This window comes from Pteropus vampyrus, unplaced genomic scaffold (genome assembly GCF_000151845.1).
Source record: "Pteropus vampyrus isolate Shadow unplaced genomic scaffold, Pvam_2.0 Scaffold459, whole genome shotgun sequence".
In the NCBI taxonomy this organism is placed as follows: domain Eukaryota; kingdom Metazoa; phylum Chordata; class Mammalia; order Chiroptera; family Pteropodidae; genus Pteropus; species Pteropus vampyrus.
Genome location: NW_011889240.1, coordinates 326,784 through 343,300, shown reverse-complemented (window position 1 = coordinate 343,300; position 16,517 = coordinate 326,784). Strand labels below are relative to the sequence as shown.

General features: G+C 56.8%; 3 protein-coding genes across 7 annotated transcripts in view; 1 reads left to right on the top strand and 2 right to left on the bottom strand.

Moving 5' to 3' along the window:
* MPND (MPN domain containing) overlaps window positions 1-756 on the bottom strand; it is an 8,043-nt gene extending 7,287 nt beyond the window's left edge. Inside the window, exons 1-2 of the mRNA XM_011381931.2 lie at window positions 336-756; window positions 1-238 (exon numbers count right to left, since the gene is read on the bottom strand). The exon at window positions 1-238 is cut by the window's left edge and continues 8 nt beyond it. Coding sequence (XP_011380233.1) covers window positions 1-238; window positions 336-342 — 245 coding nt within the window. The 5' untranslated portion in view covers window positions 343-756. The remainder of the gene's footprint in view (window positions 239-335) is intronic.
* Window positions 757-3,931: 3,175 nt separating this feature from the next.
* Window positions 3,932-11,663, top strand: STAP2 (signal transducing adaptor family member 2). 3 transcript variants are annotated; one of them, XM_011381914.2, is made up of 13 exons: window positions 3,934-4,136; window positions 6,358-6,429; window positions 6,554-6,676; window positions 7,626-7,682; window positions 8,181-8,281; window positions 8,759-8,893; window positions 9,363-9,432; window positions 9,524-9,626; window positions 9,752-9,826; window positions 10,780-10,935; window positions 11,017-11,118; window positions 11,199-11,255; window positions 11,502-11,663. In XM_011381914.2, exons 1-13 carry the CDS (start codon window positions 4,035-4,037, stop codon window positions 11,642-11,644), a joined length of 1,296 nt encoding a protein of 431 aa, XP_011380216.1. In that variant the 5' UTR covers window positions 3,934-4,034; the 3' UTR covers window positions 11,645-11,663. The 3 variants fall into 3 exon arrangements, with proteins under 3 accessions (XP_011380215.1, XP_011380214.1, XP_011380216.1); XM_011381913.2 differs by lacking the exon at window positions 9,752-9,826 and having other exon boundaries at window positions 3,932-4,136; XM_011381912.2 differs by lacking the exon at window positions 11,199-11,255 and having other exon boundaries at window positions 3,933-4,136.
* Window positions 11,664-11,858: 195 nt separating this feature from the next.
* Window positions 11,859-16,517, bottom strand: part of FSD1 (fibronectin type III and SPRY domain containing 1) — a 13,097-nt gene continuing 8,438 nt past the window's right edge. For 2 of the 3 annotated variants that reach the window (XM_011381911.2, XM_023524279.1), the window contains 6 exons: window positions 15,400-15,498; window positions 14,499-14,658; window positions 14,076-14,155; window positions 12,446-12,697; window positions 12,256-12,344; window positions 11,859-12,163 (listed from right to left, as the gene is read on the bottom strand). In XM_011381911.2, the coding sequence (XP_011380213.1) occupies window positions 12,053-12,163; window positions 12,256-12,344; window positions 12,446-12,697; window positions 14,076-14,155; window positions 14,499-14,658; window positions 15,400-15,498 (791 nt within the window). In that variant the 3' untranslated portion in view covers window positions 11,859-12,052. The remainder of the gene's footprint in view (window positions 12,164-12,255; window positions 12,345-12,445; window positions 12,698-14,075; window positions 14,156-14,498; window positions 14,659-15,399; window positions 15,499-16,517) is intronic. The other variant, XM_023524280.1, reaches the window with a different exon arrangement.

Genomic DNA, 16,517 nt, shown 5'->3' with positions numbered 1-16,517 from the left:
GCGTCTTTGAGGAGCACCCGCAGCGTGACCGCGCGCCTGGTGAGCGCGCCCCCGGGGCCGCCGCAGCCCCCCGTTCCGGCCCCGCTGCCGCTGAGGCTGCCGCCGCTGCCGCCGCCACCACAGCTGCGCGCTCCACTTGCTCCCGCCCGCCGCTCGGGGTCCTCGGCCTCCGCCTCGTCTTCATCCTCATCCGGCGCCTCTTCGCCCGCGCCACCCGCCGGGGACAGCGGCTCCGGAGCTGTGGGCAGCGACAGGTTGCAGCAGGGCCGCGCGCCCCCAGTCGGTCCAACCACCCCCGCCCGCGTCTCGCCGGCCCCGGGCCGGGCCCGCTGTACCTGCCATGGCCGCTCCGCCCCGCGCCCTGCAAGCTCTTTCTTCCCGGCACGTGACGCGGCTCCGCCCCGTGGGGAGAAGGCGCCCCAGCCATTGGCCGCCGCCGGTGGGCGGGTGGGGGGCTCGACCCGCTGGCGAGCGGGGAAACTGAGGCCCAGGACTTCTGCTTTCTGGAGACTAGCGGCTCCACCCGAGGCCACAGCCTATAGTATTGAAAGCCTCGGGCGGGGAGGCACGGAGGACTCAGTCCGCTAGGGCGATCAGGAAAACAGGTCCATGGCCACGATTCTTTAGGGACTAACAGGCCTCGGTCGTTGAGACCAGGGGAAAAACTGAGGCCGGGGAGAAAAAGCCACTGCATCCTGGGGGCCAGAATGGGAAGCAGCCCCGCGCCGCAAACCTACAGTGCCCAAGCTAGGAGGCAGTCTCTAAAGAGTTAATTTCCATCCTCCCGGGCCCTCGGCTGATTCCACAATTGGACCAGAGTGGAATCTGCCAGCCAATTATAGAGGGTTCATTTCATCTTCAACCAATAAGCAGTAGCCGTTGAATCTTCTCTAACCAATCACTGTTAAACTGCTGAGTCTGCCGAACTCCGACTGAGCCAATAGAAAGCCGTCCTCCCGACCAATCAGCAGAAGCCCTCAGTAGAGGTCGGTCCTCAACCAGCCAATCAACTACCGGGTCAAAACCTGCCCCTCGGGTCTGGTGCAGCCACACCCTCTGCGCGCGCGGACGCGTAGGCGGAGCCAGTCTGGGTGTTAGCGGGATGACAGCAAATCTCTCCTTTGTCCCTCGCCCCTGTCCCGGGACCTTTGCTCCGTGACGCAGCACCCCCTCCCATCGCTGGGATTCCCCAGCCATCCAGCAGGAGCCATTGGCTGGACTTAGACACGGATGGGTTTACCAGGACCCCAGTCTGGAAGAGGAGACAGGACACTGGAGACGGGGTTGTCCAGCCAGAGTAGTGGGAATTAGACTGGACCTGGCTCCAAATCCTGCTCCTTCACTTCCCAGCTCTGTGACTTTGGCCAAGTAGTTCCACCTCTCAGTTTCCCTGTTGGGGATAATTATTCCACTTCAAGGAACAGGACTTGACATGTAGTAAAACCTGGAAAAAATGTGAATTAATTTTTGTCCAGCCCAAGCCTCCTTCTGGAGTCCTCCAACATCCCACTGGGGGTCTAGCCACCAACTGGGCATTGCCTAGCCCCCACGCTCTGTTTATTCCTCCAGGTCTTTGCCCACTTTTAGTTCCTCTCTCTTCCCAAACCCACAGCCGGACCTCCAGCCTCTCCCAGCTGGTCCCTAGCTACCTCCTTGAGCCTCAGGCCTCCATACTCACCCCATCCATCTCCCACCCTGGCCTCAGAAGGATCTTTCTAAAATGCAACTATAACCACCTCCCCCACTCTAAATCCTCCTATGGCTCCCCATTGCCTTTGATAATTCAAACTAATTGCTGTGACCTTGTTAATTATTTATGGCACCCTTTTATGGCAGGTATTATCAACTTTAGCGGACAGTTCAGATAAACAGATTTCCCAGAGTCCCACAGCTCTCCAGTGGATTCCAAAGGCTACTCTTTGCTAGTTGTCCAAGCAGCCTCGTCCTATAACTATGAAGGACACTGAATGTGTAATTTAAAAATTCCGGAAAAAGAAATCTCCAGGTCCAGATGAAGACTTCTACCAAAGGCTCAAAGAATTAACGTTTACATAACTTCTTCCAGAAAACCGAAGAGGAGGGAATACTTCCCAATTCATTTGATGAAGCTAGCATTAATTAAATACCAAAACCAGATAAGGAGAGGCCAAAGAGAGAAAACTATAGACCACATCCCTCATGAACAGAGACACAAAAATCCTTCACAAAATATTAGAAAATAGAATTCGGTAATATACAAGAATTCTACACCATGACCGAGTGGAGTTTATTCTGGGATGCAAGGCCGGTTCCCTATTCAAAAATCAATATTATCCACCGTATTTAACAGGCTGTGGTGGGTAGAATAATGGTTTCTTGAGAGCGTCCTTGCCCTAATCCCCAGAACCTGTGATTACGTCAGGTTAGCTGGTGAAGGGAATTTAAGGTTACAGATGGAATTAAAGTTGTCAATCAGCTGACTTTAAAATAGGGGAGGATCCTGGATTCTCCAGGTGGTCCCAGTGTAATCACGAGGGCCCTTAAAAGTGGAAGAGAGTCGGGGAGAAGAGACAGTGGAAGTTCAGACTGATCTGATCTGAGGATTCTACCTGCATAGCTGGCTTTGTAGATGGAGAAAGTGGACATGAGCCAGGGAATGTGGGAAGCCTCGAGAAGCTGGAAAAGGAAAGGAAACATCCATCCCTTTGAGCCGCCAGCAAGGAACACAACCCTTGCGACACCTTGATTTTAGCTTTGGGAGATCCATGTAGGACATATAACTTACAGAGCTGTAAGGTAATACATTTGTGTTGTTTTAAGCCCCTGAATGTGTGATAACTTGTTACGGCAGCCACAGAAAACAAATACATCAGCTACAGAAGAAACGTCACGGAATCGTATCAACACAGGCAGAATTCAACACCCAGTCATGATAAAAACTCTCAGCAAACTACGACAGGGAGGCCACCTCACCTTGGTGAAGAACCTTCAGTTAACATCCTAATTAACGGTTCGCTTTATGGAATTCACGAGATGCTTTCCCCTTAAGATTAGAACAAGACAAAGGCATCCACTCTCACCACTCTTATTCGACATAGTACTGGAAGTTCTAGCCAGCTCAATAAGACAAGAAAAGGAAGAGGCAGACAGACTGAAAAGGAAGAAATAAAACTAGCTCAATTTGCAGACGACATGTTGGTCTACGCAAAAACATCCCAAGAAACCTACAACAAACACCCTTAGAATTAATAAATGAGCTGGTTCGGCAAGGCTGTAGGATATGAGATCCAAATACAAAAATCGATTGCATGTCTGGACATTAGCAATGAATATGTGAAAATCGGAATTAAAAATACAAGGACGTTAATAATTGCTCCAAAAAAAAAATGCTTCAGTGTAAATCTGACTAACAGACACAGGACTCGTGTACTGAAAACGACACAACACTGATGAAAGACATAAAGATTCAAGCAAATGAAGAGACAGACCACGTCCATGGACTGGAAGACTTGACGTAGTAAAAATGTCGCATCCCCGCAAACTGATGTATAGGTTTAATGCAATTCCTATCGGAATCCCCATAAGATTTTGGGGTAGATTTAGGCAAAATTATTCTAATATCCAGGCAGCTTAATGGGCATTTCAGGTCCCCGTGTCATCTTCCTGTTGTGTCCCCTCGTGTTACCTCTGTAGCCACTCTGGCCCCATACTCCTTCCACTCACTTCCAGGCCTTTGCTGAAACAGGTCCCTCCTCCTGGTGCCCCGACTGCCCAGTCTCTGCCCCACACTGAAAGCCTCCCAGGGCTCCCTGCTCCACTCCAGGGCCCCAGCACGGCCCCCCTGACCCCTGGGGGAGACCGGAGAGGCTGAGACTTCCCTAAGATCCAGGACCTGCCCGGCCCAGCCCCCGCCCAGGCCCGGCCCGTGCAGGCAGGGGAGGGAGCGGGGGAGGGAGCTCGGGAAATTCCCCTGGAGCCTGTTCCTCTGCTTCTCAGCCCAGCTGGGGTGGGGTGCCCACTGGAGGGAAGGGCCGGGCCAAAGATCGGGGCCTGCCATGGCCTCAGCCCTGAGCCCACCCCGGGTCCCCAAGCCCAAGTATGCCCTGCCCTCGCACTACCATGAGAGCTTTCTGGAGAAGAAAGGACCTCGGGACCGGGTAAGGCGGGGCAGGGAGCCCCGCACTGCTGGGCAGCCGGGCGGGCGAGGCACCTCTCTGAGCCTCAGCCTCCCCACCTGGCCAAGGGCGGCAGGGTGGGTGCTGGACGGGGCAGGGCACGGGTTGGGGGCTGGGAAGGGGTCTGCCCATCTGTCCGTCTGTCTGTGTCCTTCTCTGTGTCTCTGACTCTTATTTAGTCTCTTCCTCTTTGTCTCTTCCTGCTTGTCTGTCTGTCTCTCTCTTGGTCTCAGTCTTTCTGTCTGTGTCTCTCTTTCTGTCTGTAGGACACAAACAGGATCAAAGACTTCCTCCAGGGAATGAGGAATTAAATTAATCAGTTCCCCTTCCCCCCAGCCTTGAACTAATGTCATGAACCTCAGCTGCGGGGGAACAAGGTTGGGACAATTGCATGGAGGACAAAAAGAGCTGGTGGGGGCCACATTTGGCAGAACCAGATACTTGCCATGGGGGGTGGGGGAGAGAGAAAGAGAAAGAGAAAGAGAGAGAGAGAAAGTGTGTGAGTGTGTGAGTGTGTGAGAGTGTGTGTGTGTGTGTCTTTTACTCAGGAGAAAGCCCGGCCCCTCAGTTCCTGCCAAGTCCCTGTCTCTCCTCCCCATTCCCCATATTCATTCATCTTCTAATAGGACCCAAACCACCCCCACTGCTTTCCCTGGCCGCCTCCCTCCCTGTCATTGTCATCATGGTCCTCTCTTCCTTTCTGTCTCCCTGTGCCCAAATCCCACCGCCCACCTCAAAAGCATCTAGAGGCAGCAGACATGGGTGGGTGTGGGTGGGTGGGTTAAGAAAGACTGTGGGCCCCAGGATGTGAGACCCAGGGTCACGCACCCACTCTGACTCTCCATCTTTGCGCCTCAGTTTCCTCTATCATAAAATGGGTAGAATAGGGCCGTAGTCACGGCCATGTGAGGGGCAGTCCTTAGCAGACCAAAGACCTGACTCAGGGCAAGCACTGCTGCTTTGCACGTAGTAACTTGCCCAGTTCTCACAATGGTGGGTACCATTAGTATCGTCATTTTATAGGTGGGGAAACTGAAGCACAGAGAGCTTAAATATCTTGTCCAATGGCATGTAGCTGGTGCATGACAAAGCAGGTCTGACCATACTGGGTTTAATCATTTACCGCTGTATTCTCAGCATCTGGAACAGTGCCGGGCACATAGTAGGTCCTCAGTAAGTGTTAATTAAATGTATGGATGTATCTATAGATGGTCAGATGGGTGGGTGGACGGATGGGTGGATGCATGGTAGCTGTCAATATAAGCACTATGCTCATTATCATTACAGACCAATCGAAGTGCCTCCTCCTTCGGGAAGCCTTCCCAGGTTTTCCAGTTGGAAGGCTGCTCTCCTTTGTGATCTCACAGCCCAGGGTCTGTCCCTCCCCAGGGATCCTAGCTTCTCTTCCCTGGAGGATTTTAGTGTCTGTGCTTTCTCTATCCTCCATAACATGACCTATGTAAAAACAGAAATCATGTCCCATTTGTTATTTTGCCCATGACAGAGCTGGCTACAGAGTAGGGGGTCAGGGAACATTCCGGCGCAAAATCCCCAGACTCTTACAATCTGATCTGTATCAGCCCCTTAGATCTCCAAAGTTAGGGCATTTGGAGTTCAGAATCCTGGGGGAACCCCTGAATCTACAGACCTCTTAGAGTCCAGAACCTTGTGAAATTCTGAAACTACAGACTCAGCACCTATCCCAGGGCCTGGCACCAAGGAGATGCCAGCAAATATTTATGCCGTGGATCAGGGGACAGGGAGATGTGTGTGTGTGGGGGGTGAGTGTGTGTATGTGTGTGGGTGTGAGCGTGGGTGTGTGTGTGGGTGGGTGAGTATGTGTGTGTGTGTCGGTGGGTGGCTGGATGACTCAGTAGATGGACAGATAGGTGGGTGGATGGATGGAACATCATAAATCCAGTTAGCTCGACTCACTTTCAGAATGCTCCCCTCCATAGCCAGGGGACTGCTCTGGGTCCCCTATCCCGTCATGGTCCCCTTGGCCCTTCCTCAGAGAACACCAACCCCAGAGGCTGGGCCATGGCTGGGGCCCCTCCCTAAGAGACCTAAAGCAGGTCACAAAGGAAACCATGTGACGATGGGGGACGAGTGGCCGCAGAGGCCCTGAGGCAGAAGGGGGGTGCGGTGGGGGCGCCCGTTTTGCCACCTCACGTCCTTCTCTTTCTCTGTCTTTGGTCCCCAGGATTACAAGAAGTTCTGGGCTGGCCTCCAGGGCCTCACTCTCTATTTCTACAATAGCAATCGGGACTGCCAAGTAAGAATGGGGATGAGGGGTCAAGACCTGGCCCATCTACGACCCCAGAGACCAAGCAGATGGTGTGGGTGGCGTGGCCAAGCCGGGGTGCCTAGTGCTCAGACCTCCACTTCTGTGCCCTCAGCATGTGGAGAAGCTAGACCTTGGAGCATTTGTGAGACTCACAGATGGGGCTCCCTCGGGGAGCTCCCGTGACTCTGGCACCTATTTCAACCTGGTCCTCCGGAACGAGGAGATCAAGTTCAAGGTAGGTCCCTTGGAGGGGAGCTAGTGGGAGATGCTTCCTCCCCCATCACACCCATCATTAACACACGCTAGCATGAAGTCACACAGAATTTACCGCAGGGTTGATGACACTGGGCAAGTCTACTTGACTTTTCCGGGCCTCAGTTTCCTCAACTGCAAAATGGGATACTATGTATTAAGTGCCCAGAACAAGAACAAGATTCACAAGGATCATCACTGCCATCATTCAATCTTCCGGCAAATATTTGTGAGCACCTACTGTGTGCCAGACCCTCTTCTTGAAAGACAATTAAAAATCCCTGCCCTTGTGTAGTTTACAGTCTAGTGGTGAAGCATCCAATCAAGTGTAAAACGGAGTGTCGGATGCTGGCAAATCCTACAGAGACAAGTGCTAAGGGAGGGGGAAGGAAATGTTAAGTGGTTTGATCAGGGAAGGCCTTACTGAGGATCTCAAGGAGGTGACGGAGCCAGCAGTGTAGATATCTGTGAAACGGCTCTTCAGCAGAGGGCATAGCCCTTGCAAAGGTCCTGGGGCAGGACCAGGCCTGATGTGTTGGAGGAACAGCTGGGAGGCCCATGTGGCTGGAGCGGAGGGAGCGAGAGAGAGAGGGAGGAGGGGAGGGCAAGGTGGGGACGGGGCAGGTTGTGCAGGGACCGTGGGCCACAGAGAGGACTTGGGCATCTACCCTGAGGGGGCTGGGAACGCTGGGAGGGTTTAGAGCATAGGAGCTACATGATCTGACATGTTTTTCTAGATATTAGTATAATAATATTAAAGATTAACATCCCACATTACTAAGGACTTACATTCAGACATCATCCGAAATGAATCTGTCCTGACATTTAATCTTCAGGGGAGCACTTGGAGTCAGGGACTGTCATGCCTCATCCCATTGCACAGATGAATCGAATGAGGCTCATCGACAAGGATTTGGTCTTTCCCTCCCTAGGTAGAGAGCCTGGAGTCTCGGGAGATGTGGAAAGGCTTCATCCTGACGGTGGTGGAGGTCAGAGTGGTCCCCCCCTGCCCCTCTCTCTCCCATTCCCCACTAGGCCCCCTCAGAAATCCTCTTCTTTCTCTCCTTCGGTCCCCAAACAAGCCCCTAGAGGATAGCACACTGGTCTCGAACTAGCAGCCTACGGGCCAAATGTAGCCCATAAACATCGTTTGTTTTGTTAACAAAACTAAACATTTTAAAGTTAGCTGCCATCACTTAAAAAAACAGGGTTTTTAGTCAACGTTCCTGATTTATGTTACTCATTTGTTCTCTGCCCGAGCCCTGAGTTTGAGACTACATTCTAGCATCTGCTCGGTCCTCCTCCCAGTCACGGAATTCTCTCTCTCTGCATCCTCTGGAACACCTCTGTGCCCCTGGAGGTGTAGAGTGGCTCTGGAGCCCCCAGACCCAGTGTTCACCCTGGCTCCATCTGCACTCTGGCCTCAGTTTGCCTCTCTGTGACATGGGCACAGCTGCCCGTTCCCTGACGCCCCTATTGTTCCTCAGCTCCGTGTCCCATCCAACTTGACCCTGCTACCTGGACACCTCTACATGATGGCCGAGGCCCTGGCCAAAGAGGAGGCGCGCCGCGCACTCGAGATGCCCTCGTGAGTGCCCCGCCTGGCCCGAGGGGCTGCAGGAAGCGGGGCGTGGGGATGAGGTTGGGCTGTGAGTGGGGTCTCTCGCTGTTGGGTCTTAAGTTGAGAAGAGAGCTGCATCCGGGCTGGGGCGGGGATTAGCTGAGAGCCGGCTTGGCGTTTGGGGACAGGTGTAGGTGCCTGGGGGCGGTGCCTGGGGGCAGGCCTGGGCCTCCAGGGGACTGGACTCAGCCCCCGGAGACAGAACCTGGACCTAGAGGAAGAGCAAGGTCTCCGGGAGCAGGGTCTGGGGCTAGGGTATGAGGTCGGGCTTCTAGAGGCGGTCCTAGGTGCTTGGGGGCGGGTCTAGGTGTCTGGAAGGCGTGGCCTGGGCGGGGTTATGAGGTGGGGCGGAGCTGAGTGTCCAGGGCCGGGGTTCCGTACGGGAGGGCGTTCTGGGTCTCTGGGGAACGGCGCCTGTCCAGTGAGTGACGCGGCCCGCCCCAGGTGCTTCTTGAAGGTGAGCCGGCTGGAGGCGCAACTGCTCCTGGAGCGCTACCCCGAAAGCGGGAACTTGCTGCTGCGGCCCAGCGGGGATGGCATGGGCGGAGTGTCTGTCACCACGCGCCAGACGCTCAACGGGTGCGCGTGCGCGACTCCAGACCCGGGGGTGTCGAGGGGGGGCTGCGTGGGGGCGTGGTCAGATGTGGGGGGCGCAGCCAGATCCTGGGATAGGGGAGGACTTGGGGATAGGGCCAGAGGTCACGGGGTGTGGGATCCTTGAGGCTGGCCCCGCCCTGGAGCAGGGTTATGGGTGGGGTCAGAACCTGGGGCGGGGCAAGGAGGAAGGGTGGGGTCTTTCCTGGGCACTGGGTCCATGGGGCAGGGTCCTCCCAGGATGCTGAGCCAGGACTAGGGGCCCGCGGGGTCTCCTGGGGATGGAGTCAGTCGAGGGCCAGGTCCACCCTGAGAGCCACTCCGGGACGGGGCGTGGCCGGTGTGCCGGGAGGAGGAGGGGGCCTTAGGCTCTCCATGGGGGCGGAGACAGGACGACGTGCGGGGGTCGTCCCTGGCCGGAGCCAGGCCACTCACCTGCCCACTGCCTGTGCAGGACGCCGGTGGTCCGGCACTACAAGGTGAAGCGCGAGGGCCCTAAGTATGTGATCGACGTGGAAGAGCCGGTGAGTTTTGGGTCGGGGTCTCCGGAAGCACAGTGGTGGGGTCCGCGCCCCTTCCCCAACAGCACTGACCCGGCCCCCTATCCATCCCCAGTTCTCCTGCGCCTCACTCCACGCAGTGGTCAGCTATTTCGTATCGCATACCAAGAACGCGCTGTTGCCTTTCCTGCTGGACGAGGACTACGAGAAGGTGCTAGGTGGGTGAAGCCTTCGAGAATTCGGGGGATCCAGTCCGTGCCTTTCCTGCCCCCGCCCCGACGGAGATACCCTTGGGTCAGCCCCCGGCCGCTGCGCCTCCTCCAGGCAGCCCTCTCTGTTCTAGGCTACGTGGAGGCGGATAAAGAGAACGGCGAGAGTGTATGGGTGGCACCCTCGGTCCCCGCGGTCCCCGGTCCAGGTGACACCTTCTCCCCTCTGCGGCCGCCGGGGCAGAGAGGAGCGAGACCTAGGACCCACATGGTGCCTCCTGTACCCAATCTTGTACCCATAGTTGTAGGACCTAGAAATTACCCAGACCCCTCTTTCTGGGGACTTCCAGGTGGTGGAGGGAACGGACACAGCTGGACACAGCTGGACACAGCTGGACACAGATACTCCCAGCCCTGTGGGGTTAAACCTGAGCCTGGGGCGGAGCCTAGAGTTGGAGAGAAGAGAGGGCGGAGTAGGGGGGAAGGCATACTGGAGGAGGGGGTGTTTGGGGAAGGTCTCAGGATTTCGGGAGGTAGAGTGGGCAGAGGGGGTGGGGATGGGGAATCATGGTGGATGTAGAGAAGGGGACGGGAGGCAGTCCACCTTAGGGAGTGGGAGGGCAGGAGCTGGAGGCCCAGGTGTACAGCACATGTATGTACACATACATACACACATGCCACACTCACCAGCGTGGACGGTGTCCACCTGCATCATCAGAAGCTCACATGTAGACACCCATGTAGCCAGCGGATCCACACATCATGAATACATGGGTCAGAGGACTCCAGTTCCGTTGAGCATGCGTACACATACGTTAAGCCACAGTCACGTGTACACACACAGATGCAGACATATCTACTCACAGCACAACTTCAGACATTTATAGACACGTGCATGTACACACGAAGAAACAAGTACCCAGCACAGAACTGATCCATGCAGTGTCATGCATATATCTGCATACGTATGTTCAATGTATGCAGACTCACTCCGTATACATGTTTATGCTACGCAGAAACACAGACTTAAAATAAATGGCCTGTACACAGATACACATGCTCAGGGACACGTGCCTGTATCCCTGATCACGGAGGCACACAGACCTGCCCCGACTTGTCCTGCACCACTCAAGTCCCAAAAGTGACTACTGTTTCCCATCAGGTCCCACACCCCCCACCGATGGCCCCAAGCAACCACCTCCCACATCCATCACGCCCGTGTCCAGCCAGGACAAGCTGCCCCAGCTACCGAACCCAGATGAGAACTACGTGATCCCCATCAGCGACGCCCCAGCTGCTGACTACGTGAACGGGGACGGTGGGTGGGGACCTGGGGGTGGCTAAGGGGCAAGGGAGCAGGCTCACGCCTTGATGTGACAGGCCGTGTTTGTCCATGCAGTGCCCTCCCCTGGTCGGCTGGTCATCCAGAAGCCCAAGAAGTGTCACCTAGCCCCAAAGGTTCAGGCAAAGCCTCCAAAGCCACCCATTGCGCCCAAGCCAGGTAGGGGACCGTCCTCCCCAGCCCCTCCCTCATCCTGAGGCGGAGGGCTAGCCTCAGCCTCCATCTGCCTTCTCCCCCAGAGCCCAAAGGCCTTAGCAGAGGCCTGGCGAGGAAGCTGGTGTTCCTCCCCACAACAGGTAAGGGGCGGGAAGGGGGTGGCGGGGGGCTTTGCAGGCCGGCGGTCCGTGTGGTCACACAGGGCCCCGCCCTCTGAAGGGCCCACACTTGGTTTGATGTTCTGTTGTCTCCTGCCTCTTGAAAGCATTTTCATCTGGTACTGGGCCCCGGCCTTCTGCAGCAGGTCCTGGGAGGATGTGGGGGCAGCGTAGACTGGGGGGTCCCTGGTGCAGCTGAGGCCTCAGGTTCCCACCCCCACCCCCCAGGGCTGGCTGATGTGACAGCGGAGCTGGAAGAGAAACTGCAGAGGCGGCGGGCGCGGGAGCACTCCGCCGGGCTCGCTGAGGACCAGCGGGTCGGTCTTGGAGCACAGCGCGTCAGCCAGGTGGACCCCTCCTCCAAGAATTAAAGCTCAAGTGACCTCAAGGCCAATGTGTTTGACTTGGCTTTGGATGACAGTGAGGGGGTCCATCGGATGTCTGCCCACAGCTAGCCCCCCATTTGGTCCCAGAGATCCTCACTCAGCTCAGCAAAAATTGCCACCTGACTTTGCCAGAAAGGCCCATTTTACAGCTGGGAAAGCTGAGGTCCAGAGAGGGCCAGGGCACAGCAGCAGCAGCACGGCCTGGCCAGTGTTTGACCTTTATTGAGATGTGAGGTCGGGAGGAGGGCTCGCCCTAGCGCCCGCTCCCTGTCGGTGACCCCCGTTAGGAGTTAAGGCTCCAAGCAGCAAGTTAGAAGAGGGTGCCCGGCTGCAACAGCCGAAGCCTGGCGGCAGCCCCCAAAATCAGCCCGGCTACGTGGACAGTCCTCCGGCCTAGGTGAGGCTGGTGTTGGAGCTGCTGGTGGCACTGCCACGCTTCTGCAGGCAGCGCACAGAGCTGGGGACCTGCAGTCCTGTCGTCACCTGGAAGCTGCCACACCACACCTGGGGGACAGGGAGGGGACAGAAGAGGCTCAGCAGCGAAGCCAGCACCCAGGGCCACCCCTGCCTGCCCCGGGCCGGGGAGGGGCCCTCACCGTGAAGGCTGGCAGCAGTGGCTGCGTGAACTTGGCCTTGAAGGTGTGCAGCAGCTGTTTGGTACGGGCATTGTAGAAGGACAGGAGGCCTGGAGGGGGGCAGAGCGACAGGGGACGGATAAGCGGGTTTGCAGCAGAGGCACAGGACAGGCAGAGGCGGCTGGAGGTGCCATCGGGGGCCCAGGGTCACCTTGGTGGAAGTCGCAGTGCACGCCCAGGCAGTCAGGCACGGGGGCTTCCAGCGCCTTGGCCTTGTTGGCGTGCTTGGCGGTGAAGCTGACCTGCAGCCAGTTGTTGACGTGCAGGCACCAGGACGCGGCCGTCTTGCCCAGCTGCTCGAAGCGGCCCAGGCTGCGGTACGCCACGCCCACGCCGAACGCCTTGCTGTCCGGCTCGTAGCGCACCTCCCAGTAATGTTCCCCGCCATCGATCAGCGTGTCCCCTGTGGGCAGGGTGGGCAGTGGGGGCTGGGTAGAACAGGGTCCCAGGTGCAGCCGCCCAGGTACTCCCCAAGTCACAGCTACTCCCTCTAGATACTCCTCGGTCCTCAGCTATTCCTTCCAGACATCCCTCAGGCCTCATCAACTCTCTCTAGATATTAAGTCCAGATGCTCCCCAAGCTCTCACTAGTCCTTTCAGATTCTCTACAAGTCCAAACTACTCCTTCCAGATTCGTCCAGGCCTCAGAAGCTTCCTCTGTTTCCCCACATTCGGCCCCTCCTCGGTCCTCAGTTCCTCCCAGAGACCAGCTCATCCCAGACCCTTGCTCCCGGCTGACCCCGAGTGTTCCCACAGCCCGGGACTCCGGACTCCGCCCTGCTGCTTTCGGAATCTAGATTCTTCCCACACCCCTAGCTCCTGGTAGAGACCAGGCCCTTCCAGGCCTCAGCTCTTCCTGGGTTCCAGACGCCCTCCAGATCTGCTGATCCCTGAGTCTGGACGCGCCCCCCACCCCCGCCAGATCCCAGGCCCAGATTCTTGCCACCTCACCTACTCCCCAGCCCAGCTGTTCCTGAGTTTCAGCTTCTGGCTTGACACTCCTGCCCCGTCCAGGTGCCGGCTCCTTCCCCGACACAGGGATAACCCCCCACCCCAGGCCAGCACCCGGCCCCGCCCCCCCTGGACCCACGACCTCAGCTATCTCCAAGCCACAACCAGTCTAGGCTCTTCCCAAGGGCTAGGTAGCACCCACGCCAATCTCAGCTACTCTGCAGACACCCCCACGCCCTCCTCCGCTTCCTCCCCAAACCCCAACTCTGAACAGTCCCAGATGCTTTCCAGAAAATCTGAATCCTGCACAGAAACGCCAGCTTCTGCCCAGGGCTCAGCTCTTCCCCAGAACCCAGCCACGCCCCACCTTCTTCCACCCACCCCCCTCTGCCTGATGCTACGGGTCACGCCGACTTCACACCTCAGCCTTCTTTTCCAGACAGTGGCGATTTCCTTAAACTCCAGTTCCTTTGTGGACTCTAGCTTCTCCTTCACGGGATCTCATCATGCCCGAGGTGCTAACCGCTTCTCCAGTCCTGGCCATTCCCTCAGCTTCTCTGATGCCAGCTACTCTGGCTCCTCCACGCACCCAGATGCTCCAGAAGCCACCGTTCTTTCCACCTACTTCCAGATCCCAGCCAATCCCCAAGTCCCAGCTGTTCCACAAAGCCCAGGCTCCTGACCAGCCACCCCCCAGGGCCGAGCCTCTTTCCTCAGCTCTGTGAGCCCCGGCTCCCCCCAGTAACCCCCTCCCCAAACTCTCCCATTCCCCCAGCTCCGTGACACCTCATCAGGACCAACCCCTCCCTCCTCCTGCCCCCGCTCCTTACCCAGCACCGTGTAGGACTCAGCTGTGAAGCGATCCCGTCCCCCACGACCTGAGGGCATCCTCTTGGGAGATGGGGTACCTCTGTGGGTAGCAGGGAGAGGAGGACTCAGGCCAGCCCTCACCTCCCCCATAGGAGGGAGACCTTGGTTCAGCCGGCCACTGTGGACTCTTGTCAGTCCTTGACCATTTTCGGCTCTTTTCACGTACCGGGCCCCCCACCTCACAACGTGCCTATGCCCTTCCTCATCTAGAAAACTCCTGTCCAGTCATCGAAATCCAGCTCAGAGTCCCCCCTCCCTTGATTCACGATTTGACGCCCCAGCTCCACGTCCCTCCCTCCACCCCAGCCTGGACCCCACCGGGCTGCGTGTCCGTGTCCATCGCGATCTCCCCCACCGAGCCTCGCGGGGAGGGGGCAGCCTACCTGGCTGGGGAGTTGACGGGAGACGCGGTTCGCCCCTTGCCATCTTTCTCACGAGCCTTGATGTCCTGCACCTTCCCGCCCATGGCGTCCCACTCCACGGAGAGGTCGTCCACCCGCAGGTTCTGGTGGGATGTGGACGCATCCAGGCGGAACATGAACGCTGGGGCCGGGTAGACGTGGGAGTCACAGAGATGGGGAAACCCCAAGAGACACAGAGAGAGAGACAGACGGACAGTGACCAAGACAGACTGTGACGGGCAGAAAACAGAAAGAGACAAAGAAACAGAGACCAAGACCAAAAGAGGCCAACAGACAAAGGCTCAGAGACAGACAGACAGACAGACAGGCAGAAAGACACCAAAAGAGACGAGATGGGGAAGAATGGAGGGGGCGGACCACACAGCCAGAGGAGTGAAGGCCAAGGGCTTGTTGCCTAAAGGTCTCCCAGGCCCGCAGCCACCTTCTAACTACTTGGGCTGCCCAGTGCTCCCCTGGGGATTAATCCCAGGAAAGGGGCTGGGCTACAGCATGACAGAAGTCAGCTAGACTGCAAAAGGACTTCCTATCAGGGCATGCAAAGGTGTCACTGTGGGAGGCTAAGAAATCTGTCTCCGATAGTGCAATACGCTGTCCAACTTCTGTTTTTTTGAAAGAGAGTGTGTGTCAAAAAATCATCGCGGTATAATGGGACCAACTGCAAAAGCACAGGACAAAAGCACGTGTACACCAGACATGCAGGCTGAGGGATCCTACTGTGGACGGAGCTCTGAGTTTCCTGGCATCCAAGGCAAAAAGGGACACAGAAGCCTGATCGGAAGATTCTCATTTCACACCAGTCCCTGGGGCCCCAGGAATGAAGGGTTATAGAGTCACAGCCAGGATAGGGATAGGAGCCAGTCACCTGGTGTCTCCAGAGTCACTGGCTCAGAGAACTCGCCTGCAACTGCCTTATTACAGGCCTTCACACGGAAATTCATGTATTTCATGTCAAACTTGAGACCTAGGAGGCAACACAGGGATCTCAACATTGTGTACACTTTGAGCAATAGGATAGAGGCCCCACGTCCCACAGTAATCCCACCGCCCCTCATTCTAAGGAGCACCTTGCAAACATTCCTGAGAAACCATTCTTGACCACGTTCACCTGTGGGGCTACGGACTACTTAGCTCCACCCCCCGAACCTAGAGCAGCCAATCAGGATGCTGTATGACCTAAACATAGTGATTAGTTCAGGGATAAGCATAGGACACAAAATGGCCAATCAGAATCTACCCTGGGACTTAGGTACTGTAGGGAGCAGAGTCGTTGTTTTCTTGGGGGCTGGCCAGCTAGGAGGAAGAGCCTCCTGGGAAAATTTGCCAGCTCATTTGGCTAGCCTCCTTGAAGGCAGCCTCCAGAGCCAAGAAGTGCAGGGAACAGAGGTGACCGAGTCACTTGCTAGAACCCCTGGATCCAGCCATGCCTGGTTACTTGTAAAGACTTTCCTTACTTCTAGGATATATCTCGCTCTTCCATTCCGGCCTTTTCTTATTCATTTCTTCCATTCTACACAAATAAAAAGCAGCTATCGAGCTGTCTCCGCCCCTCCTCCCCTGCCCAAGTTAACCTCCCTTGGAGAGGTTAGGGGCGCCCCCCCTCTTGCTGCCTCATGCCCTCTCCCTCCTCCGGCCTCTTCAGTCTCCACCCTGCAGGGCCTCCAGGCTGACTGCTCCTCCCCTCCTGGCGCGCACCCTCTCCTCCGTGGCCATGCACCGCCCTCTCCAGGCTGCCCGCTTTGGTTTCTCCCCCACGGTCTTCTCTGCAGGTGCCTCCCTCCCTGAGGGGTGGCTCAGCCGGGGACTGTTGCTCATCTCACTGTTCTGTTCTCGCCCTTCAGGCACCATCGTCCACCCAGGGCACCCACAGTCCAACCTCTAGCCCCTGACCCTATGTCCAGTCACCTCCTGAGTGTTCCCCACAGGATGCCGATTCTCTGGGCATCTCAAACAGCACTTGGCACCCCAGCTCTGTTCCTCTCA